Source organism: Pseudorasbora parva, chromosome 15 (genome assembly GCF_024679245.1).
Source record: "Pseudorasbora parva isolate DD20220531a chromosome 15, ASM2467924v1, whole genome shotgun sequence".
Classification (NCBI taxonomy): domain Eukaryota; kingdom Metazoa; phylum Chordata; class Actinopteri; order Cypriniformes; family Gobionidae; genus Pseudorasbora; species Pseudorasbora parva.
The window spans coordinates 36,169,076-36,195,878 of record NC_090186.1 but is presented as its reverse complement, the minus strand read 5'-3'; the positions used below and the strand labels follow the sequence as shown (position 1 = coordinate 36,195,878).

General features: G+C 38.9%; 1 protein-coding gene across 1 annotated transcript; it reads right to left on the bottom strand.

Moving 5' to 3' along the window:
* Window positions 1-10,614: 10,614 nt before the first annotated feature.
* Window positions 10,615-22,755, bottom strand: scara3 (scavenger receptor class A, member 3). Its single transcript, XM_067418668.1, has 7 exons — window positions 22,417-22,755; window positions 17,241-17,276; window positions 16,868-16,912; window positions 16,239-16,358; window positions 14,443-14,523; window positions 12,843-13,886; window positions 10,615-12,594 (listed from the first exon to the last, which is right to left on the bottom strand). Exons 1-7 carry the CDS (start codon window positions 22,421-22,423, stop codon window positions 12,152-12,154), a joined length of 1,776 nt encoding a protein of 591 aa, XP_067274769.1. The 5' UTR covers window positions 22,424-22,755; the 3' UTR covers window positions 10,615-12,151.
* Between the last annotated feature and the right edge of the window lie 4,048 nt (window positions 22,756-26,803).

Below are 26,803 nucleotides of genomic sequence, written 5' to 3'. Positions count from 1 at the left end.
GACCTGTTGGTTATTGGAGGATCTTCTATTTCTGGTTTGTTAAACGCAATAGCCATTTTGCCACGAGCATTCAGCGCGTAGCCTACTGAGAAAGCGAGCACCTGACTGAGCAGCCTAAAACATATTTGGTGTTTTTTTTTTTTCTTTCACTTCGGCGGTGTCAGGGGCATTGCCTGTTACGTCGTTTTGGTTATTGGGCTACCTTGTTGAACGCATATTATTATATTTCACACTTTTTTATTTTCCAAATCTAATTAGTCCAAGAACCGTTCGGTACATAATGCGTACCGCGTACCGAACCGAAAGCCTCGTACCGAACGGTTCAATACGAATACGCGTATCGTTACACCCCTAATATATATATATATATACAGGGCCGGCGCTCCGCACACGCACATCACGCACTGCGCGTAGGGCACCAAGTGCTTGGGGGGGCACCAAAAAATCTGGGTCGTGAAAAAATCATGACAATAGGCTACTAGTATAAATGACAAATAAAATATTTCTAAAAGCATGTTAATATACAAAAGCAATACAAAAGTAATATAGGCCTAGACCAAATTAGTCGAGAAAAAGGTGAATCTCTGTGCCAGTCTCCCTCTGGTGCCCCCCCTTCCCCCCCTTCCCCACCTCCCAGTGGTCTGTTCGATTATGCCTCAATCAATGTCAAATTTGGCAGACACCGGCCTCAGACATGGCCTCGAAAAGGCACCAAGAGTCGGGGGCGGAAAAAAGAAGAGACAGCGGGATGATGCTCGCGGGTCGCTTGCAGGTAAGACAATAGCCACGTTTACATGCACGTTTTTGAAGTAAAAAGTGCTGGGACAAACGCTGTTAATATGAGAGGGTGTTGCCAAGCTGTCTGTGGCATTATGCCAACATTATCTTAATAACTTCTAACGAAATAAAAAGTTTACCCCTCAGAAAAATTAACTTTCCTCTCAACATTATAACCTGGTGTGAGCGCGCCGCGGCGCGCACTCTTCAGTGGTGAAGGCGCGCACTGTGTATCGCGTCATATAAGGACGCACACTCAAAAGTAATCGGGTCAGGTCGTTTACATGGTGAAACTTTTCGTTTGATCAGTTCATGAAAAGGTTTATCCCACCCCTCTCAAACCGATTACAATTTCATTCGGTTTGGGCATTTTTATTCCGATTGAGGTGTTTATATGGAGCATTTAAGTGGTCTGGCTGTCATCAGCATCAATGGGGACGTGGCTCAGAAACTGTCATATGATGACCTGATAGCTGATTTTGCAGCTAGGAAATGTAGGCGTGTGCCTCTGTAGGGCCTCTGACAACTGATGGTAGTGAAAATGTTTAATATAGTTCTATAGAATAGCAGAATGGTCTCTTTATAGAGATGTAGTCCCTCTGTTGAGTAATTTCTACTGTGCAGTTATGCATGGTTATTTGCAGTTTAAAATGTGCACTTTAAAATTCATACTTCATAAAATTCATACACTTATACTGTTATTTGCACTAAACTTTTTTTGCACTTTTAACTTTGTGTTTACATTGTTCAGTTCCAATTATTCATTTGCAGCAGTTATTTTGGAAGTAAAGAGAACCTAACTAAGAAATTCTGAATGGTAGTTATTTCTTTGGTTGGTTGGTTGGTTGGTTGGGGGGTGGGGTGGGGTGGGGGGGGGGGGGGCACCGCCAAGCATTTGTGCTTAGGGCACCCAAATGGCTAGCGCCGGCCCTGTATATATATATATATATATATATATATATATATATATATATATATATATATATATATATATATATATATATATATATATTTTTTTTTTTTTTTAACAACAATTTTTTTTTTACTATTTTACTGCTTACTATTTTAGTGGAAACCATGATACTTTTTTCAGGATTCTTTGATAAATAAAAAGCATATTTGAAATTGAAATCTTTTTGTAACATTATAAATGTCTTTACTGCCACCTTTTGATCAGTTCAATGTGTCCTAAAACCATTAATTTCTTAAAAAAAAAAAAAGTCTTACTGGCTTGTTAGTGCATATTGATTAAAACAAAAGCAAAAGTTTAGGAGCTGGAATATTTTGCACAATAATTCCCTAAAAAACGATTCAGATTTTCCATCACAACAACAGCATTTAACTTTGAAGTAATGGTTTAAAATTAGCGCTGACTTCAACACACTCGGGCGGCTGTCTAGACGTTTTTGACATAATCTGTTTGTAGAGCTTTTAGAATTTCTTTGCGTAGTGAAGTTTTGCTTGTTTAATTTGTAATCTAACCATGTCTTAATGGCATACTATTAAAAATATCAAAGACAAGTTCAGTCCCCAAATCAATTTACATGTAATAATAGTGTCATAAGTCATATAACATTCAGGGGAGTTTTCATAGGGTCAGTTATTTAACCCTACAAACATGTGATTTTTATAGCTATTATCTTTAATGTACTTCTCCCTTTGACTATACCTTTGCTGCTGCAGACAATTTATGAAACATCTAAGTGAGAAAATGCTTGCGTGAAATGAATTCCGTATGGAAGAAAATGAAACTGGCCACAGCCCTTAGCTTAACATCTGGCGCAGTTTACTCTGGCAAGTCATACGTTATTCAGGACAGGGAAAACATGACACCCCCTAGCTTTTTTATTTTTTTTATTTCAAACTTAAAGCATAAGAAATATGTATCTACTGTACATTGTTTTCATATTTATCACCAGGGAGCAGCGCTCTTTATGACAGAAGACGGAATGACAGATTTTTCTCACGGACCATGACGTCCTGAGGGAATTCTATTATTGTCGATCCAGTTTTCTTTGCTGTATAGCAGCTCTCACAAAGGAGGTCAGAGTTTGACACTGGGACATCTGCAAACACATTAATGTGAGTTATTAAAGATGCACTGGGATAAAACTGATTTGGTCTGAGGTCTTTTTCTGAGGTCTTTTTCTTAAGTGTTGAATAGCATTTGAGTGTGTTTTGGTGATGAATATAAACTTTGAACATTATTACTTCGCCTGGCTTATTAAGTTTGGCAGCTTTGATGGATGGTGTAGGGACACGTCTTGGAAAGTTAGAATATTGAGCTGTTATCCATTGAATAATTATGTAACGCTTGGTTTAATGAGAATCTCTGACCTGTTCTTGAGGTCATCATGTTTTCTTTGGCAAGAGGAAACTTCCTTGAAATGTCACATACTATTATAGAGGATGGGGCCTAAACTTCCAGGCCAGCTGCAGAGACTCTGGGTCACAGCACCCAAGAGAGCTTAAGCTCATGAATGGGCAGCACATGCTGCACGCTGTTTCCTAATGTACTGGGTGGTCATACTACTCTTTGTGTTTCATTAATTTCAATTCACAACCCAGGCAAATTTGAAAAATGTACCTGTGGCGACATTGCAAAATGATATTACGTTGTGTACATGTTTCGAGACAATTTCAAAGTGAATTGTCTAGTGAGCGGCACTAAAACTGTGTTCAGTTTTATCTTTAAAGGGGTGGTTGCATGCAATTTTACTTTTTAAACTTTAGTGTGTGATGTTGCTGTTTGAGCCTAAACAGTCTCTGCAAAGTTCAATGCAAAAGGATATATTGTCTTTTAAAGTTATGGCAGTCTATTGCCTACAAAAATGGCCAGTTTGGACTACAACGAGCTTCTTCCCGGGTTGGTGACATCATAAACCCTTACTATTAACATAAAAACTGCCCCATATGTGACTTCTCCCCGTAATGTGGTGTTTCCGGACAACCTGTGCTTGGCACTTCAGCCAATAAAAATACATGAAACTACATTTGGCCATCTAACCAATCTAAGGCCATTGCGTTTTTCGGAGGGATGGGATTCATAGAAGCAGGAAGCAAACGAGCTTTTCAAAGGACAGTAAGACAGTGGTGTGGAATAAAAGTCCAATATAAGTAAAATATGGTGTTTTTAAAAAAAAGAACTTCTTTCAAGTAATAAAGTATTCTCGTAAGTTTATAACATGCCATTGAAAATACATACGGGTGAGGAGTTTGAATGCTTGTCGCCATGTTGCCCCTCCATCTTGAAAGTACATTAGCCAAAGAGGGACATACCCGTAAATTCAAGCTTTGCCTTTCCCATTTTAACACTCGATGGCACCGTGTCGAATGTGAAGAGGGGGATTGCCATGTTAATCTTGGACTAAATCGGCCACCGTAGGAGTTAAAACGAAATCGGAATTGAGAGGAACGTAAACTATTATTCACTGAATGGTCATATACCTTTTCACCACTAGATGGGGGAAAATATCACACAGTGTAGCTTTAAGACATGTTATAATTCGCCCCATAAACACACCCAAGCCTAGAAAAAAAACACGGAACCACCCCTTTAACAGATGAACCGACATGAATCTGGCAGTGTTTTATGACGTTGGTTGTTGTCCGTATCACCTCAGTTTTGAATTGAAATATCTGGTGTGTGGCACTGTTTTTTAACAAAATTATGTGTGAGATAAAAACGCAATTGCTTAAGAAATCATGCCATTTTAGCTTGCTTCTACAAGTCTTTAAGCTCTTTTGTCCACCAACCCTCCGATTGTGGGTATCTACAGGTTGGATTAATGCAAAAAAACAAATTGTTCAGTTTGTTTCATTCAATTGTGCAAACTTGTTGCCTTAATTTAATTAAGTAAGCATTACTTTATTCCATTAAGTTGTTCTTACTTAAACCGTTTAAGTTTTTAATTCTATCTGTGATCTATCCCAGAGTGCATAGCGGCATGCATAAATTAATTGCTTAATTTGACTATTTTTGGCTTTATTTTACCATTTGTCCTTTACCATTTTGTCAGTATAACCCCAATAACTACAACCAATACAATTGCAAATGTCTTATTAATAATAATTAAAAAAAAATTAAATACAATCCTTGTTACCATTGTTTAATTTTGCATGCTGAATGTTGAAGTCGGTGTGTGACTCCCGAATGGTCAACTGCTATTGTCACAGATATAGTGGGATTATATCAATTCAGTTAAAAGATTATGCCACAAACATTATTTGACATGAAATATAGTTGTATTATATATTATATATATATATATAATTGATATATAATTACTTCCCTTCCTTTGAAATCAGATAACTATGAATTTTTGTTGCATTACTGCATTAATAGGAAGAAAATTACAATAATAAAGTTCCAAGTGCCCAACCAAAGGCAACACTAATCACATTTATGGTGCGATGAAATGGAGGAAATGAGTCAAAAGTCTATTAAAAAATTGCCCCGCCAAAAACCAGTCAAGTAATGTTTACTTGGGTTTTCTAAGTAACAAATGCATAGCATGAAAAGATTCAGATTACTAAATTGTTTTAAGTAAGTTCAACAAATTATGGGACATTAAGTAAAGTTTCCTAAAAAGTCTTAGTAAGAATAACTGGATTTTACCGTGACGAAAGGTCTTTATCATTGGTCGTGAAAGCTGTCTGTCTTTCACCACACCTCTTTTGCCACGCCCATTTAGCTACCAAGAGTTTTTTATGTCAGAAAATCCAAACATATGTAGCTGGTTATGTGATGCAAAGTCCTAAATGTATTAATTTACAAATCATGCACCATGGTAAAAAAGTGTTTTGAGGTCATAATATAATATAATGCAAGGAGTCAAATAAATCTGCCGCACATGTCATGTGAAAATACGTCTTTATGAATCCATAATCTGCCATAATCCATAATTTTGCTAAAATATTGCCACAGGAAGGCAACGTTTTTCTAATGAGTACAGTATGCAAATATGGGAGAACGGGTCGGGAAGGCAGATATGCTGTTTTATTTTGCGCTGCATACAAACAATTTCAAGTTGAACTCTGAGCTGCAAATGTAATTATCAAAAAAAAAAAAAAAGGATCTGAAGATCACAGATTGACCTCTTGGCTGAAGACAAGGAACTGCATTAAACAGCATGACCTGCACTGTTGTGGGAAAATGGAGTTCAAGGCACATTTTACATGTTTGATTTATAAATGAACAGAACAGCTTAGTAACTGCATAGCAATGACTAAACCACAACCCAGAAAACCCTAACAACAGCGTAGCAATGGCCAAGCAACCATTCAATAAAACCATATCCACTGCACTGCAACATATTAACAATCATTCAGAAAATCTTAGAAATCACATAGCAATGGCCAAGCAACAGCTTGAAAACCATCAAGCAACTGCATAGCCATAAGCTATAATACCTTTGCAACCACATAACAATGTAAACTATTCCGCAAATCACCATAGCATTATGAAAGTAAGTCTTGCTCACAAAAGAAAAAAGTCTAGTTGTTTTATCATTATTTGTCATTGATAATTCATAATATCTTCAATTCAAATATCCCAGGGTATGACATCATATCCACTCGCCTACAATCATTGCAGGGTTCTATAGTGTTGTGGGTAAACATCTTGCTTGAATATTTATTTGGCTCCCTCTACTTATTACATGCCAAAGTCACATAACACACAGGCAACCAAAATCCAATTCCACTGGAACTCATTAGAATATCTGAAGTTTGGCTGTTGCCATCGAGGTTTAAGGATTCAGCTGGTTCTCACACAGTAACTAGTATGTTGTCATTCCCTCAAGGAATCAATTTCCTTTGAAAATCTGTTTGGTACCCAAGTTTTCTGGATCAAAACTGTGGATTATATCATAAACAGCAAGCTGCAGATTAAGGCTGAAGATCAGTTTACAGAGTAATAAACCTGAGAAAAAAAATAATAGGATTGAGGAATAAACCGATTTCATAAAGAAACAAAAGGGACTGGATCTCACATCACATTCAAATGTCAATCATCTAATGCTAATTGTGTTTTCTTATTAAAACTAAGCCATTATACAAAAGAAGGAAAAAAAAAAAACGAATTGCATTACTGTACATCAAGAGATAAAACACAAAGGAAATATTTTGTCAATGCTAATCAGACTTTGCTTTCTAACATAGACAGACTTTTGATCACGTAGATCTTATTTTAGCTTTGCACTTGCTTTTGATATGCTCTCTTTGCCGAAATGAGCCATATAATGATCCATCAAATGGAGCTGACCTTTTCACTGTGTGATTTATTGTCACATGTGGAAACAGTTTAAGCTTGCTAGTAGTCAGATATCACAGGCTTCCCATCACCATGTGCAACTCTTTGATGAAAGAAAAGCTTATTTGCCCATGCAAGCCGGCACAAGTTGTTTTAAAGAGGTACTTCAGCACTGGGAAGGTGAATGTGTATTTAAACTGGGTAATTTATGTAGTAGAAATGTAAAATAGTTTTTGAATTTGGTGCCTTGACTGACAAAAGCCAGAAAATGTATTTTTGACTCATGGGGTGAAAGACAACAACTCCTAGAATGTACTTGCTTCGCTGCCCTACGAGGCCACTCTGGATCGCTTGCCCACCGTGGCACCGCCCCTAGTGTCATGTTCATTTTCATAAAATCATTCGAATATACTACCGGATTTCTACTGATACAAAGTCTATGCTAAATCGCTGAAGTAACCCTTTAACACCTAAAAAAAACAGCCCATAAATACTGCAGTTTGGTATATTGTTTTTGAAATAAAAACACATTATATTGACGCTTTACATTTACTTGAAGCGAAAACTCCCAGTATTCTATGTTTCTGAAATTATTTATTTTGGTTGTATAAAACAAAGTTTCAGTCTAGAACTGGTCACTTCTGGCAATTCAATTTTGAACTATAGGTGGAGTTTTTGGAACAGTTTTAAAATGTAACATTATGAAATGTTAAAAACGTTTTGTACTTGCTGGTTTTATAGCTAATCACTAAAATGGGTTTCCCTTTATCAAGGGAACTCACACTGCAGCGTCGAGTGATGACACTCTGGGGGAACGGCCACAGCGTTCTGAAGCATGAATGAAATCTGTCCATACCTAATTGGCGATAAGTGATGGCGTGATGGCTTACCCTGAAGCTACAAAGGGATGCCGGCACAAAGCATACACAGCTTTTTCACTCTTCAGCTGAAGTGCTCTGTGTGAAACATTGTCTGTCTATTTATTGTTTGTTTGTCCAAAAAAAGTTAGCAAGGCATGGTTAGCGAGCAGTTTAGGAGGTGTGTGCGCTGTGCCCATGTTTTATTACAGGCAAGACACACACCGACTGTGTGTCGAGTGTTTGGGCATGCAGCATGCTGCAGTGGCTCTCGAGGGAGCAGTGCAGTGATTGCCAAGCGCTGCCGCTCAGAGAGTTGCACTCGCGGCTGGCCATTTTTGATGAGGCCAGTCAAGCTCGCAAGCCCCGGGGTGCTGGACCCGCTTCTGCTGAGGCAGCATGGTATCGCAGATCCTGGGGCTCACAGCTAGATCTCGCCGCGGGACTAGGGACTGCCGAGGCATCTTCCCAGTCCTCGTCGGACAATCTAGAGGCTCTCCCGTCCCGCGGGGAAGCCCGCGAAGTGGCTTTTTCCTGCCGGGCGGATGCACTGATGCTGGAGCTATCAGACTCTGAGGGGTCTGATGGGCTGGGCAGAGGCGGGTGAGACGCAGGCGGTTTCGACTCTTCATCCTCCTGCTATCGATGAGCTAGTGGAAGTTTTGACCCGCGCTGTGGCTAAACTTAATTTAGATTGGCCACAGGAAAGGCAGGAAGTCCGGCCGCCTTCTAGGCTAGATAAACATTTTAAGTGCTGGCTCAAACTCCACGATTGGGCCTTCCGTTTTTACCCGGCACAATGAGTTGTGCAGGTCATGGGAAAAACCCTTTTCAGCCCGTCTTTCCAAACCTCCAGTATTGGATTTCGCCAACATACTGGGGGCTGCTGAGAAGGGATATGGGGCTATTCCTTGGGTGGAGGAGGATCTCGCAAGCTCTCTCTTGCCTGAGTCCACTGCATCCCTGAAGGCCCCGGCCTTGCCCACAAAGCCATTTCGGGATACGTCCTCGTTGGTGGGCAAGGCTTACATGGTGGTAGGTCTGGTTGGTGGGTGTCTGCACACGATTGCTCTGGCTCACCAGGCCAACCTCCTGAAACAGCTGGATGAGGGAGAAGGACCTTCACTGGAGGACATCACCGATCTGTGGAAGGCCACCGACTTGTTGCTCCGCATCACCAAAGAGACATCACCATCCGTGCCAACGGCCGCTCTATGGCAGATTTGGTGTGTGTGGAGTGGCATTTGTGGCCCAATTCATCGGGGATGAAAGACAAGGAGAAATCTGGATATCTCCTCATGGTCTTTTCTTCTACATTTCAGGTGGGTTTCAGGAGATCAGGAAGCAGTCAGCGGCTTCCCGGTAGTTTCTCCCTCATCGGCCTTCAGGCAAGGCTAGCTCTGAGGAGCAGCCTCAGCCGTCATTCAGCGCCACACACAGGCAGGAGCAAAAAGAGAGCGTCGCTTCCCGCGCCTCTCCTGAGGGAGTCTGGCAGAGGAGGAGGCGTTCTCGTCAGCGGGCTTCTGAGAAGGGCGAAAAAGAAAGCTGGCAAGCGGGCCTAGCTTCGGCAGGTCTGTGGAGAGCTGCTGTCCCCCTCGTAATGGAAAGGTCAAGGCCATCATCGTCACGAAGCTCTCCGAAGCATTTCTGCCATTGCCCTGCGCGCCTCGGGCCGCGCCGACTTCCAGTGCACGCACGTTGCTGCAGCCGCCCCAAGAAACATCTGCGCTGGGCAGTGAATGCGCACGCACACCGAAAAATGTCTCAGTCATCTGAGGTTGACATTCGAGGCCAGCCTCAAGAGGAGGAGTTGCCCCTGGCAGGGTCAAGGCCTTCTTACACCCTAGGCCAGGCTACATGCCCAAGGTGCCATCTAATGTGGCCAGGTCAGTGGTTCTGCAGGCCTTTCATCCTCCCCCTCACACGACGGCAGAAGCGAGCAGGCTTCACCTGCTCTGTCTGGTAAGAGCATTGAGCATTTATTTGGAGAAGTCTGCTCAGTGGAGAAAGTCAGACCAGTTGTAGGTGTGCTTTGGCCCACCCAAGAAAGGGCTGCTTGCTGCAAAGCAGACAATCAGTAACTGGATTGTCCAGGCTATAGCCATGGCTTATCAGGTGCATGGTTTGCCTACACCCATGGCCGTGACGGCGCATTCTAGCAGGGGCATGGCCTCCTCGGTGGCTCTCCTTTCGGGGGCCTCGCTAAAGGAGATCTGCAAGGCAGTGGAGTGGGCCACCCCGCACACCTTCATTAGATTCTACAGTCTGCATTTCCCTGAGACGCCTGGGGCTAGGGTGCTAATGCCTTGAATGTGCCTGGACTCCAGCTCACACCTGGGCATTGGTCACTCAGCGCAGCATAGTGGGTATTCGTTCCCCAGTCTGTTGTCACTTGGCGACGCAATGCGAGTTCCCTCGATAAAGGGAACGTCGGGTTATTACTATAACCCTTGTTCCCTGAGAGGGAACAAGACACTGCGTCTTGTCGTCATGCCTCGTCTTTCCAGAGCGCCAGCTTCATCGCGAATGAGCTGTGTGTGCTTTGTGTCAGCGGCCCTTTGTAGCTTCCGGGTAAGCCTTCATGTGCTACGTCATCACGTACCGCCAATCAGGTATGGACAGATTTCATTCATGCAGATGTGTCACGCTGTGGGCATTGACGACGCAGTGTCTCATTCCCTCTCAGGGAACAAGGGTTATAATCATAACCTGAGACATTTTATTATTTGTTTTATGATGTTAGTATGGAATGACAAAAATGGTAATGAAAATGGTAAACACTTGCTTAGTGAACTTGAAAGTGCTAAACATACTATTTTTTTTACATTCTAATAACCCTTTATTGTTGTACAAAGAAAATAAACTATATGCTAACACAACATGAAATCCTCCTCATGATCCATATTTACAAATTGGAAAATCAAACCAATATGAACATTAAAACTTAAAGTTGCCGTGTTCATAGCCAATGAATACAACTTGTGTCTGTACAGTTCACAATGTTCATTGCCTTGGTTTTCGCAGGTTCATGCAATGCCAGCAAATGTAAAATGATGTATTCGCTTGTACTATTCGGGCAGTGTCTCATTAAAGGGATAGTTTACCCAAAAATTAAAGTTCTACATTAATTAATCACCCTCATGATCTTACAAACCCCTAAGACTTCGTTCAACTTTGGAACAAAAATAAACCTTTTTGATTAAATCTGAGAGTTTTCTACCACTTTGACGCTTAAAAAAGTCCAAAAAGAGATTGTAATCCATCTGATTTGTGGTTTAATTGTTCACATTTTCTGAAGAGATGCAATTGATACGTTGAATAGATTAAATTTAGGCTTTTATAATAAACATTCATCAACTCACACATCAGTTGCGGTAAATGGAAGCTGAAGCATGTTCGCTTGACGTGCCAGAACCAATGAGGTTAATTTTACGTGTTACACAGCTTAAATGAGTTTCTGCAAGAGGTTTGTTCTCGCGAATCAAGCAGGTTCAGTTCGCTGGTCAATGTTTAAATGTGAATAAAAACCAATTAAAAAACGTTTTGACGCGTCAAAGTTGTAGTTGTAGTTGTAGTTGTAGTATCTACAATGGAGTGACAAAAAACTCTTAGATTCCATCAAAAACATCTTAATTTATATTTCAAAGATGAATGTAAGTCTTATGGGTTTGGAATAACATTTATTGACAGAATTATGATTAAGTACAATTATTTTTTGGGGTGAACTATCTCTTTATATTTGTACCTACCTTTGATGAGTGAAAATATTTGGTTTACTTGAACTCATAATAAAAATCATGTTTCAGAGTACCTGCTCTGAATTTTCTGGGATTATGATGCAAATACAAAATGGAAAATGTTGCTGTACTACTAAATACACTCAGTAAAAAACAAATGTCTGATTTGTCACACATGTATCTGTCTTCAAATACTGATGCTGGCTGATAACTGATTCTAATGGATAGTGCCTAGTACATTTAATGGTTTCATAGCAGCCTGGCTTTGTAACCATTGGTAAAGCAAGATTGTTGCGAAATGTCTTATAGACAGTCTTGCATCGTGCTTGAGCTCTTTTCTAAGTGTGTTGAAAGCCTATACATAGTGTATTGTTGTTCAGAGCAAGCTCTATGTTTGGGGAATGTGCATGTGGGCCTCTAAGACTCCAAAGAGTTCCCACCAATGTCTTGTTAAGAGAGAGATCTCCAAGTTGACGTCTACCACCATCTACTGCGAGTGTATCAGTGTATCACCATTTGGGTTACTTTTAAGTTGTTTCTGTTAATGACTTCTGGGCAGGCTCTCCTGGTGGTCCAGGTGGCCCCGGTGGTCCTACAGGGCCCCGTATTCCTACCGGTCCAGAAGGTCCATGTACCCCTGGGAGTCCAGTTTGTCCTCGGATTCCTGCCGGTCCTTTGGCACCTGGAATGCCATCCTTCCCAGGAGTCCCCATATCACCCTTCAGTCCTTTTTCACCACGAGGCCCTGGTGGCCCTAAAGACCCCTTTTCTCCTTTAAGTCCAGGCCCACCTTTCATCCCAGAAGCTCCTTGAACACCTTGATCCCCCTTAATTCCCAGAGCGCCCTTTAATCCTTGAGGTCCACGATTTCCTGCAAGTCCCCTGTCTCCTTTCAGTCCAGATACACCTAGAGGTCCTTTGGCTCCCTGTTCGCCTCTGCTTCCCTTTGGACCTGGTGGACCAGGCATACCTATTAAGAATCCAGAAAAAAAACATTAGATTCTTCAAGAACATGCAAGTGAAGAAGCTATTTTATAGACATTACAGCAGGACTCTTCAAATCTGGCCCTAGAGGATCACTGTCCACCAGAGTTTAGCCCCTAATCCAAACCAAATTCACCTGAACAAGCTAATCAAGCCATTCAGGTTTTTATCAGGATTGGTGTATTAAACTCTGCAGGACAGTGGCTATTCAGGGAACTACATGTAGACAACAACCTTTCAGGATAGTGAAGTTCTGGATCAGCTTTGCATGACTGGTGTCTACTAGCTTCATCTCCTCCATCACCAATGATAAGTTCCTCACATCGGCTTCGAGGCGTACATTCAGCATCATGTACTGCAATCTCAGAGTGTCGGCTAGGTGAAGAAGCAGCAAGACTGTGTTGTTCAAGTTCTGCAAATCTTCTGCGTGACTGCCCATTCTGGATTGGCAAGAGGAACTCTCTATGTTGATATATTTGTACATGCTCTGAACATGGCTGACGGTTGCATTGATGCTGGAAGAAATTGTGTCAATCTCCATTTCAATGGAGTCCATTCTTGCATCCAATGTCACAAATCGTTCCCCGGTCCGGTTTTCGTAGTACTTTGTGTGGTACTGGTGGTCATGCATGTTCTCCTCGTGTTCATCAATGTAAGATGAGACATTGTCCAGTTGCACCTGAAGGTTCATGACTTGCAGAGTGAGGTCATGCACCATCTCTGAACTCATGCTGATACGCTGGTGAGTGGCAGAAACACCACTTTGAACAGCCCTCACAGTCTGCATGGTTATGCTGGCATTGGATTTCAGGGCACTCAAAACTCTGCTGTAATTCTGCCAGTCCGCTGTAATTTTTTGGAGTACCAGTGTCTCCTCTTCAGCCTTCCTCTGAAGAGCACCTATCCACAATGCACTAAGAGCAACGGTGGTGTTGACTTGTTGCATTGTGGTCTTCAAATCGTTCTGATCCCCAACAAGGTTTTTCATTCCTTGATCAGTTTCATTAATGACAACCTGCCAGCCAGTTACCTGATCCAGGTATTGGCCCAGAGACTGGTTTATACGCTTAATAACGATTCCATAGGCCTGGAGCTCTCTCGTCATTCGGTTGCTGGATTGCGTAAGACTTTGCTGAGATTGGGTTGCCTGTTCCAACTGCTGCTTTTGACTGAGTACCATCTTCTGGGTCTCTTCAAACTCCTTCTTCAGTCTGGCAATCTCCTCTTGGAATTGTGTAACATCTAAGCAGTTGGAATAGTTGTTTGAAGTGCTGATATCTACAATAGAACGACCAAACCATGAATCTCTTGTAACAAAATACGCAGCATAAAAACTCTGTGTGCACAGCTGTTTCTTAGGTCATTATTTCAGTTATAAATGATTTCTCATGAGGTTTTGCCCTCTGAGGGGCTCACCGAGCACAGGAAGTGAACCAAGAGATTAGATAAACGAATTAGATAAATTTAGCAGGCCTTACTTAAACATAAGCAACTGTGTGAAAACATGGTTTTCCTTTTGCAGTTTCACTTTCCTGTTGTTGATCAGTTTAACTATTAAAATTGTTTTTGGTAATTGATTTGACATTAAAAAAAATACCAAAATATTAGATTAAAAACTAAATGTTGCCTTGGCAAGTTTAAACTGAAGTACTAAAATGACTAAACTGAATTAAAAATAAATTAAAGCTTTATAGTAATATAAAAAATATATATATATATATAGCAAACATAGCAGAATTATTCAAATGAAAAGTAATATACTACACTAGTATATAATTAATATAAAAACGGAACTGCAAGGCTTAACAGTTCCCAAAAATGAGAGAATTCTTACCTTTTATACTCTCCTGGACTTTGGAAATGTGTTTGTGATAAAATGATTCCTCTTCGGATAAGTTGTCAACTCTTCTGAAGACTGACATGAAAAATGTATTTAAAACTGTGATTTAAGAGAATTAGGTGATGTGTAACAACCAAACAAACATACATACAAGCAAGCAAAACAAACAAACAAAAATGTCTAATTCTAATCAAAATTGTGAAATTGCATAATATTGGAATGTTGGATCAGTTTAAATAATCTCTGTTCCCTTAGAGAATACACAGGTTTGGAATTCTTTTCTGAAGCTTTCGTCACACACCAATAATTAATCTTAGACTATGGGGACTGGCAAAGTGTAATGGACCCTTGCTTGTGGTTGTAATTTATTTTCCAGCTGTATGTCTGCATGTCACCTGCTGTATTTTAAAGGTGCTAAAAGGAAATTGCTTACTTTTTGTCAATAAACAGAATGCTTGTGTTACTTGATTTGACTTGTATCGTGCAAACAGATTCTCTTCCTACATAAAATTCCTTAGCACAATAACATGCATATTACACACAATCTGCTTTCAACAACATTTTTGAGGAGTTGAAGCAATATGAAACAGATGTGTGTGTGTGGCATGAATCTGAAATATCTTGTAGTTAGGCCTGTTTTTCCATCAAATGAACCATCATCTTGTCATAAAACATTGTTCATCAAACCAAACAACATTCTCCTTGATTTATTTTGCCACAGTTTAGCTATGTTGTGACATGATGTGGTAGCATTACATCCTGTCAGTGTGACATGCTCACAAATTTCTTGTTGGAGCCCCACTGCGTTTGAACATGGATTTGCTGTTGTATGATATAATTATGAGGAGAGACTTGTGTAAATGTCTTGCAGGCAAGGTCTTAGATATTGGGCGGGACCAAAGGTTTTTTTTTTTTTGGTTTTTTTTTCCATGGGTGGTTGTTGGTCTTATTGGTTTATTTAAAGAAATTACATTATTAAATGATTAAAAGGGATTGAAGGAAATAAAGAAAAAGAAATAAGAATGGTAAAGGCTCCAGTTATATTGTAGTTATGAAGTAAACCATTTGCAAATAATATATCTTTTTTTTTTTAAATATGCACATTCACTCTTATTTTAATCTACCTTATATGTACAATGTTTCTTGTCACGCCCAATTCAGTTACTTATATAAATAATGTCATATTTTCAATTGCATCACTCGATATTACTGTTGGTCGCTGAACAGAACTTAAATATTAAATGTTTAGCTACTTACATCTTACGACCAACTCTTTCACTGCTATAACTAAAGTGTTGCGTTGGAATTCATAGTAAGTCTATAGTTCTATGGTGGTTACATGCATCCCAGCCTGAAGGTATATTATTCACAGTTATGTTATGCTTTCATGCACGAAAGTGGGGTAAAAGATTAAGATTTGGCATATATAATCACACAACGTCAAATTTTGTGTGTGGCTCCACACAGGGTAAGCATTTGGCCTGCTCCTATAAAATCCGAAGATTGTTGACTTTATGAGCATTACGCTAAATCAAAACCCACACTGCATGCTGTAACCATGTATTAGAAGGATAAAATCAATTCATTCCTTTTCTCTGGCCCATAACGGTATCAATTCCAGCAGTGTGTCTTCTTGTGTGGAAATCCTCAAATTAACTTTATACGTTGCTGATTCAAGAAGAAGTATTTATATCTACCTTTAAAATTGTGATTGTTCACTGAGAAAATGATTGTGCTGAAAACGTGAAGATTATTATTAGTGATAGTGTTGCAGTGTCATGAAATCTTACCAAGGGATGCTAAGACGGCCACTGCAATGATGAGCAAAGCTAAAAAGCCATAGAGCATTTTGACAGCTAGCTGAAGAGAATGTGTTTGCTGACATTTCATACATCCTCCTCTTGCCCTTCCTGTGGACACAAAAAGAAAAAAAACTCTAATAAAGAAACCTATTCCTGCCAGATTTCAATTAGATCATAAATTAACCATTATATCCTAAACCTGAAACCAGATTGATTATTAACATCTAAATACACAGCTGTGCCTGGAAAAAAACAAACAGTAACGAGGCTAATAATTCAACCAAGCTTGCAAATTCTTTAAATGAAGCTTTTCAAAGCCTAAACGCTGTCAAGAACTGAACATTTAAAACAGATGTACGATAATCAATCATGAACAAAACAGTGGGGGTTAATGTCGACACATACACATACACATACACATACAAAGCTATTATATAAGTCAGGCCATTGCTAAATATTTCATATTTTGGAGATCCCAGACATTCAGACAGACATTTCACAAAAACAAAACAAAATCACTACTGTTTAACTCTCTTTTACGAACTCCATCTTTTGTACTCTGTGATGCCTCATTAATAAGGAGAGCAATACGCTTTAAGGAAGATGATTTTTCTAACCTCTCAAGGGAGGAATTTCCTCTTCTTCTCCAGTTAAGTCCTCCTCTACAAAGAGAAATTGCACAAAACACGAATAAGTCACGGCTTTGCAATTTATAACATCATACTTAAATGTAATCATAATCCTATTAAATCATCCTTCATCGTATTGGCTAATCAAACACAGTTCCTATTGAGACTCATCATTTACCTCCTGCACAGTACAAAAACATAGTACCATCATATTTTCATCATGTCAGGTCTCTGACTTTAATTGTAGGAGATTATAAGAGGACAACTAGATCCACTGCAGGGATTAAGCACATATTTGGTCTTATAACTCTATATCAGGAGGATCCAAATAAAACTGAAAGAAGAGAAAGTCTCCACATACCATTAAAAAGCTGGTTTTCGTAGCCACAATAGCTATCTGCAAAAGAGAGGAAAAAGCAGCAGAGTTGATGTATGTGTTCACAAAATTAAAGTCAATAGAATGACAATGCATGAAGAAGCACATTCACTAGAAACAATAAATCAAAAACTAAGAGCATAAAAACTTTAAGGCCTCCTTGCTAGTACTCCCTTCAAAAACAAACCAGTGAACCTGGACCGATTAATACTAGATGAGAGATGAGGTCACTGTTGGAAAGAACCTTATTAGCACAATTACACAAAATTGGTGAGGGAAGTGTTTTTACTCAATTTAATGGGATCTTTTGGAGGATTTATTCCCCCTGGAAGGAATAAAATTGCCTGGGATTTTATATATATATATATAATTAATACAAATAAAATAAAATAAAATAAAAATGTTGGCTGTAAGAGCAAGAGATGGTTGGCCAGGAGCTGCAGGCTTTGTGTAGGAAAAACCACAGCTGTTCTGGTCAAATGCCACAAAAATAAAGGTGTGGTGCAGGACATAGCTATGAATAGAATAAAGGATGAATGCTATTGCATAAAATAGCACAACATCTGGAAAAGCATTGTCAGCAAAGGGTTATCTAGGTTTATTTCAGCCACCCATGACGGTTATTAACCAAAATAGCTGATGACTACCTGGAAAAGTAGAACCAAGACATTGTATGAGGTACTTAAAGTGAGGAAAAAAAGTACTATATGCCATCAGAATATCCAAGAAGCTTTATCAACAAGGGACAAAGATCAAATGGAGTCTCCAAACTGAATCATGAGGGAATACCTTGCCTGTTCTGTTTTCTATCCGAGATACTTGAGCACAAACATGAAGCAGTGTTATGGTCATCTATGTTCCAGAGAGCTTACTATCCCATGGGAGGAAGGAATAAGCTACACAACAAAAAGCATGAAAATGTTAAGGTGCCTCTAAAGGTTGCAATTTTTGTTCTGCAAAGTCAAGCCGAGAGATTGTGAGATTGGGCCGGTGGCGTGAGTGATAATGAGCGGCATCTGCACGCTGCATTGGTCTAGTGTCTCACGGATGAGCTCAGACTCATAAAAGGACCAGCAACGACAGTGAAAAGGTTTTATCATGTGTGTGTACATTTTTGTCCGTGCGGAGCTCGCCATTTTTACTTGAATTTTGGTGTTTATTTTTTGATTAAGGTGTTCATAACATTGATGCCGAAACCCTGGAAAAAGGAGGGACATGGTGTCGGAGAGACCTCACTGCTGAGGGGAATCACAATGCTGAGGAGATTGGATGTGCAGAAGAGTGAAGACTGCGAGTGGCTGCCCAAGGTGGTGGTGGTGGAGCGATTGAAGAACAGGAGGGATGGAGTGTTCTTCAATCAGAGTATCCAACCTGATCTCATGGCAATTCGTACATATTTTACGAGGTGGCTAATTCCTACGAATTTGTACCACCTCATTCGTTCAAATTCATATGTATGTTTTAAGCTTAATCGTATATATTTGACAAGTTGCCAAATTAGTATGAATTCGTACGAATTACCTACCTCAAACCCTGCCCCTACACCTACCCATTACTGGGGTTTAGACAAAACGTATAAATTCGTACGAATTAGCCACCTCGTAAAATACGTACAAATTGGTTGTGAGATAGCGTTGGAAGTACCCCCAGGTTACACGGGCTGGGGCAGCATGAGAACGGAGTGAGGCCGGTGCCGTGAGTGATAATGAGCGCCAGCTGCGTGCCACACTGGTCACGTGTCTCACGGAGGAGCATAAGAGGAGGAGCGATGACAGTGAAGGAGAGAGGACCAGGCCTGGACTTCACATTGTGTTTTGTGTGTGTGGCAGTCGTCTGTGAGAAGGCTGCTGTTTTTACTTTTATTCTGGTGTTTATTTCTTGATTTAAGTGTTGAATGTTTGCCGGTTCCCGCCTCCCTACCATAATAACGAACTTCAATGCACGTTTCATTGGCGACAAACCAGGGTTTGCTTTAAAAAAAATTGAGCATCAACTGTTTGCCTCACTTTGTGAAAAAACTCTGATAAAAGTATAAAGCAAACTACAAAATGAATGGTGACTCAGCGTCTCTATACCTTGCAGCTGTAGAGCACTGGGTTGTTACTTAAGCACTGAGTACAGAGTTGTTACTGGAGGTATGCCAGTCATCACTGCCAATGCCGTTAAATATCAAACTGCTTTCTCTTTATTGGACACTATTGTTGAGCAAGTACTTTTAAAATAACATCCCCCAACACGACAGTCTCAGGGAGTTTGCACCTGCTTCGCTTTCTATTTGTTTAAAATCTTGGGTATGTATTTTTTAAACCTCAGGCACATCTCAGAGCCATGCTTTGCATGCCAAACCTGCTAAGCTCATAGTGAGATTGTTTATACCTACTACTCAAGCCGCTGAGGTCAGGCCTACCAGAGCCAGAGTGCTTAGAAGGGGCAAAAGCTTGATGAGGGAGAAAATATCCCCACCAGTCCTGGCTACACAGGTGGCTCGGAGCAGGCGCAACCTTGGGTCTTGTGGTAGTTTGAGTGTTGCCAACAGTACAGAGGAAAAGGAGGGGACCCTCTAGTCTGGTTTGGATGTCTGAATTCCCCTTGAAAACATTGCTTACATGGAAAAAACCGTCAAAAAGCACTATGGCAGGGTCAAGTACTTGAAGTATGAAAAGAGGCAGGATATTTAATTAACTTGACGGGTTATTCAAGGATCTGGTGGAAATGGAAACTTTCTAGATTTCGTCAGAAGTCTGAGAGCATAAGGTGAATATGCCAGTGTTTATAAAGGGTGGGCAGTCAAAATTCAAAATACAGTTATATGATGTAAACAAATTTTAAACAAGGGGGCCGTCTTCAGTTTGCATGTCATGCAACAATATAATAGGGTAAATGTAACTCAAAAAGTCAAAATTTGGCCACATCTGCTGTTTTCTCTCTAAATCAACAGCATTTGTTGAGCTTAGAACATAGAAATATTTTCACTTGTCTGATGTGGTGAGCTGTAAAAGTATGATCCATATCACATTAGCATGGACACAATTTAGGTAGCATTTGAAGGATCCGATCCTAAAACAGTTATCAGTTATCTCAGGTGTATACACAAGAAATACAGTCCACTTGGGCAGATGTTTTACAGTACGTTAACAACCAGCTATGAAAACAACATCTGTGCCCTGACCAAACATCACAGGCTGAAATTTCATTCTGGGTCATCGAAACACTGTGAGAATAACTAAAACCACATGAATTACAATGGTGGCATGTAAATACAGAGCTGAGAAAATAATATATTATCAGTACCCGTTCTAAAGACTTGGTCACCAAGAAGCACCAAGATGCACTTACTCCATCAAAACATGTTTAGTCTATTCTTCACAATATATTCAGCTTTTCCCTGTTCCACAAATACAGAAAGGGCATCGGATGTTTATATAACTCAAGAGTTGAGAACTCTTTGGATAACAAGGCTTAAGAGCCAATTTCACAATGTCAAGTTTGAGGTTGACCTCTTCATAACCTTTAACAGTGGCCAAAGATGTCTGAAGATTCTCTTAATTTTTTCAAATCTTTCAATGGAGAGGTACTTGATGAAGTGTTCTCAAGGCTAACTTCTAGGGCTTTGATGTCAAAAGAAAGAACTGGCGTAGTATGATCTCAAAACTGTGGGTTCAAGAGTTTGCCTAGTGTTCCCATGCCTTTAAACTGATACACTTGACTGAAAAGCACCAGAACGCATACAGTAATAGTGGTATTATGTTACCAGATGAATTCAGTGGGTATAAAACATCTGACAAGATGCCTGCAACTAGAGATGGGAAGCAGAGGCAGAGGGCAGGGTCTTTCCAAACCACAGAAACTCAACCACAACTAATAAAGACAAGTGTCTCTACAGATCTACTTGATGTACAAGTGCTTTACACGCATTATAAAAAGTATGAGCAGATCTACTAAAGAGTTCAATGAGAATAACTGAAAACATTCTTACTGTATTTTGTAGTTAATGAAAATAAAGGAGTTAAAAATGGAGTCACACGTGAATTACAAGTTCTGGGATGTTTAACAGCTTTTTAAAGACAACCTCGTTAGGCTTCAAACACTATTTTAATTTTTTAAAGGGGTCCCACAATGTCTTTAATGCAGAACCTGGTTTCACAACATGTTGTGAAACAAGTACAACCTGTTCCTGAACCAATATCTTTATCAGATTTGAGAGACTAGTTTACAGTTTATGTAAACTTTAGGCTTACAACCAGGGTTAGCTGCTTCTACATTAGTGTTATTTACATATCATTTTCCTCTGATTTTACGGATAACTTGTTGGCAGGGTTAGGTTTAGGAGTGGGAATATGGTTAGGAATACATTTTCAGACAGGAATGTTGTTCCACGATCAACAAAATTTGTTGACCCAGGAACGTGTCTAACTCTGCAAAATCAGTGCTGTGTTTAATTATAAACAAATATGTACAGCAAGAGCATTTAATTAGATCTGAAACACTACAATTAGATGTAACCAAGAATAAGAGACGGTTTGCCCTGTTCTGTCTATTACAAATAGATTCATTGTCGGATCTTGGGAAAATGACTGAAGGGAATGTATGCATGTGCGGTTAACACTGGCTCCTCACCTGCTGCCCAAACTTGAAAAATGAAGAACTTCCCGCACATCTCTCACAGCATGAGGAATGCATTAGGAGTCATGCTCTTTCATGAGTCTCTGGTTTATGCATTAAACAAGAGAAACGTTTATCTTCATTTTGGATATGTTTCCTATAAATTCAAGATCCTACCAAAGGATGCAGACCTTGATGTTCCACTTGCCTTCAAAAAGAACTCACTTGTCTTCTGAAAACCAATGGTCTTATATTAGTCTGTGTTAAATAAAACCAGCATCTAAAATGCTGCCCCATTGGTTTGGTTTAACTGAAAATTCAATAGCAAATAGTGTCAAGCAGAGAGCGTTTAAGGTATGATGTATTTTGCTGTCAAACGAACAGAACCACAAACTTGCATCCAACATCAACACCTCCCTGCTGTCTCTACAGCCTCAGAGTTTCAGTTCTGAATGTGTGCTGTCAGCACGCTCATGTTTGCCAGTCTTTACATGCATTTCCCACATGAATAAAAAAGCATTAGTCAAAGTAGAAATCAATAAAAAGAAACATTGCTTACCTTTCATGTTGATTCTGTAAAACACCCCAGGTCAATTTGGTAAAGATGAGTGAGGAGACTTGAGACCAAATATATTTCACCTGTCTGAATGTTGAAACTTGGGATGTATTTCAAAGACTCAGAATCCAGTGTATCAATCAAGAAGAATACTGGTTTGCTTACAAAAAATAAGTCACTAAATCTCAGACAAATCCAATGTTGAGGACACTTGTGGGCACAGCATCCAACAGCTGCTGTGTCAAGAAGAACCCTCTATAACATGCTGCCTTTTTGCTATAGAGCCAGTGGAGAGTAACACCTTGGACAGTAACCATGTGCAGCTTTGGGAAACATGCCGGAGAGAGGGAGTGATTGTTTCTGTGTGGGAAAGGGAGGGAGCCTATAAGGAGGAGAAAAGGAGGTGGGACATGGTGCATGTGCTTCAGTGAGTCAGTCTTGAGCTCTGGCCTAATTGCTAACAAATGTCTGGTATTGGAGCAACAGGCACCTTTATCTTCTGTGGCCTCTTGTTGTTGAAGATTTACAAATTATGTCTGCTGTATGGAACGAAAAGTGACATGCTGTTCTCAAAGCGATCTTGTTGAGAAGAGAGATCAGTATTATTGTGCTATTAATGCTTGTGAACGTGAAGTGCAACTTCATACTTTTTCACACTATCTCAACTACACACAGTGCTTAAAATGGCATTTTTGTTCTATTGAGCAATATTAGCATTCAGTTTGAAATCCCTTCAAGTCATTAGTCATGTATCAGTGGAAATGAGAATTTGTGTCACCAAAAATGTTTGGAGAATCTACAATACAAATTCATAGTAAGTCCCATAAACTGGGAATATTGATATATTAAAGGAACTGTATGTAAGAAATGTATATCAATTAATCATAAAATTACCCTGATATGTCACTAAAAATTAAGAAATCATGTTAATTTCAAATACTTATATCACTGACAGCAGTAGTCCGGCCAGGATATTGTCATTTAAAAGTTGTTGTTGCAGCCCTCAGCTGATGTTGATGTTGACATGTTGTGTTTTGGCCCGAAGCTCCACCCTCCACCTATCGACCAATCACGAAGTCAGTAGTGTTTCGGCATCTGGGTTGCCAGATCTGCTCTAGTTACCACAGCTACAAAGGTTCCTGCTGGATTCTGCAGCCTATCTGGCAACCTTGAGTCAGGGGGAGGGGGAGAGGGGATACACCTGCAGTACCAGTTTTGGCCACAATCTTACATACGCTTCCATTATTTAATTAACCATGATTCCTTTTGTTTTAATGAATATATTTCTATTCACAATAAAAAACAATAGTTATTGAGGGGGAAGAAATATGATTTCAATTTATCTTGATTTTATGCCTGTTTTTTCCATTATAAATTAGAGTTAGATTTTTTTAAATATAATAACGAGATATTAATTTAAATACTTTAATGTGAACCTGCAACCTGTTAAAAGTTTGAGGCCACCTTGTTAAAACCCACCATGTTAAAGGTAATTCTGCTATTTTCTCACCATCATGACATTTCAAATTCTATTGTTCCACATTAAAGATGTTTTACCATGAAAATATAATATAGTTCCATAATATTATCACAAAAATCATCCAAATGCCATAGTTTTAGCATGAAGCCAGGTTTGATATCAATGATGCTAAACGCCACTGATTTTCATGACGATCATAAAATGTCAGGTTTCAATATATATATATATATATATATATATATATATATATATATATATATATGGATGCTTGAATGTGATTTGACAGATTTTAGTTTTTCAGTATAATTAACAACTTAAATGTTCCTTACACAATGTATTGTATGGCTTTAGAAAATTTGGAATAAAGATTTGGAATAAAAGTCATATGGGCCACTTTTATTGAACTTTTGTGAATAATGATAACAATGAATTCCTATATGAAAGAGCAGCATGAACACGTTTCACAAGTTTTGCAACAAATAAGGGTGAACTATTATTTTTGAACTTTGAGTTATTGCTTTAAGACCTTATGTTTGTAATTTGTCATTATTTTATTATGCATTCATTGCGTAGGCTGTGATGAATTTTTACCTCTTTCTGTGAACTGTCATTCTCCTTGCATGAGACATTATTTTTTGGTGGCTTCTGTTTCTGATTAAGCATGTGGGATTCATGGTTCCTGTTAGTATTTAAAAAATAAATAAAACCATCTAAAATCATTAATCATGTAATAGCCAAGGGTCAATAAATGTCAATATAATGCAATGGCATCAAATAATTATACAGTTACCATGTTATCACTTGAGAAAAGTCAAATTAGGACAGGAGATTCCAGGACTTCTGTGTCCCATATGGATGTTTTGCAATCACAGATTCCATTCATGGAGTTTAGATTTGGGGAAAAGAGGATGATGATATAAGGTTTCTGTTCATCCTCATATGTATTCATAACAAAAACAAGCTCTCTTTTGCTCCACCTCAAGATGTGCTCTCCCATTTGTCTGTTACCTAAAAGAGAAAAAGAGAAAGAAAAACCTGATAAACATGGATAAAAGTGCTGTCTGACAAGAGTAACATTCATGTGACATGTAAAACAAAAAATCATGGTAATATCATGGAACTGTACCTGAAAAACACTGCTAATACCTTGTTTTATAATGTTCCTTTCAGCCATTACACTCACTTACAGTCTGTGTTTTGCACTTCCTAATCCATTATTCTCTCAAAAACAGCTCTATAAATAAAAAACTAGGCTGAAATTAATTAATCAAGAGTTTGATATTTCTCATTCAAATTGTGTGCAAGCTCTCGCTTGGATGGTGTTCATAGTTCACAATATAGCTTCATTGTTAATATTTGTGCAGACGTGGAAGCAAATGTGCTTTTAATAAACAAACTGATTGAGATGGATTACGTGTTAACTGAGGAAAGAACAATGACATGCTGACAGCCAGTATGAAATGGCATCTATGTTGTGCAGTTGTAGGCCTAATAGTTATGGTTTATCAAATTTCAACAATGTCAAATAATTTTTTTTTTCGAGCTGTTGGATTTAAAAACAAATAAAAGACAACTTATCTTTAAGTGAAGGAGTGGTTTAGCACATGATCTGCTGTTAATTGCACCAGCGTAGACCTACCTCCATATGCGGTGAAGAAGTGTTAGCATGCATCAAATTACTCCAAAACCACCATCTTTGATCTGCTTGCCAAAACTGTAAATAATGCCAGAGCAAATAGAGCAGTGTTTAATAGACTAGCACAAAACCATCTGGCACTTAATATGCTTTCAAACGGATTCAGATAACTTCAGAATATGTAAACAACATTTTGCAGAGCTGTTCTATTCTGGGGAAGAATACGAAATATAGAATGTTTTTCTTTTCTTTCTGCAATGTCTCTCTTCAACTATTTTGCATTTTTATGAAGATACTATTGTCATTTATTTTAAGGGAGCAGACCCCAGCTGTGCTTTCATTCCAAGCCTCTCTACCTTTCATATGAGTTACTGCCACCCAGAGGACAAAACTAATGTTTCTTAAAGAAATAGTTCACCCCAAAATACAAATTGTCATTATTTAAATGATATAAAAAGCTACACTGTCCTCGCTGTCGTATCAGGCAATGTTGACTTGTAAGGTAGCGTTTAAGCCCGAAGGCACCTCAAAAAACTGATTTTGGACAAAGTTCTGAGGCAGCATGACAGTTTAATGATCTACAGCAAAATAGCGTGAGTTTTGGGCATTAACTAAGCAACTATTTAATTACTACAGTAATTGCTTAAGGAGGCAGGAAGTTAAGCTAACATTGGAATCGGACTTGACGGAGTCAGTGATAGAGAACATTAACATTAATGTTATTCTTGTATTTAGCCCTCACAGGTATTCCTTACTAATTGGTCACACTCATACTCATTGATGACAAGTGTGACCATACACTGTAACTATTTTTTTCAATTAAATAAATGTTGTATATTTTAGTTCAATAATATTTATTGGATATTTTGAGGAGATCTTTTGGTACTAAATACTAATTGTGCAATAATTATTGTCAATTAATGACCACTTAAAATATTTTTCTTTTAATATTTTTATTATTTAAATTAGAATTAGTGTAGTAATTACGGTTAAATACGGGTAAATTAAGGTTTAAATAGAGAATTCAAAGAGACAAATTAGAGTCATTGTGTGGCTAAAAATTATACTATTATATGTGTGGCTAAAACTTATACTAAATAAAATAATAGTTGCTCAAAAAAATATTGCAGTCTTGCATTTTAATAAATATTTAGATACGATTAAACACTAGATTTCTTTAAATGTGAAATTTGAAAACCTTAATAAATTGCATCCTAATATTTTTAATGAATTGTGATACTTAAGCACACACAAGTGAATATTAATGAATGCGA

What these genes read in the sequence shown, in the direction of transcription:
- scara3 (XM_067418668.1), bottom strand. An exon ending in CGAAAACCAGCTTTTTAATG is followed by an intron (nt 16,913 to 17,240) that starts GTATGTGGAGAC and finishes TTCTCTTTGTAG; the next exon opens with AGGAGGACTTAACTGGAGAA. An exon ending in GGAAATTCCTCCCTTGAGAG is followed by an intron (nt 16,359 to 16,867) that starts GTTAGAAAAATC and finishes TTGTGTCCACAG; the next exon opens with GAAGGGCAAGAGGAGGATGT.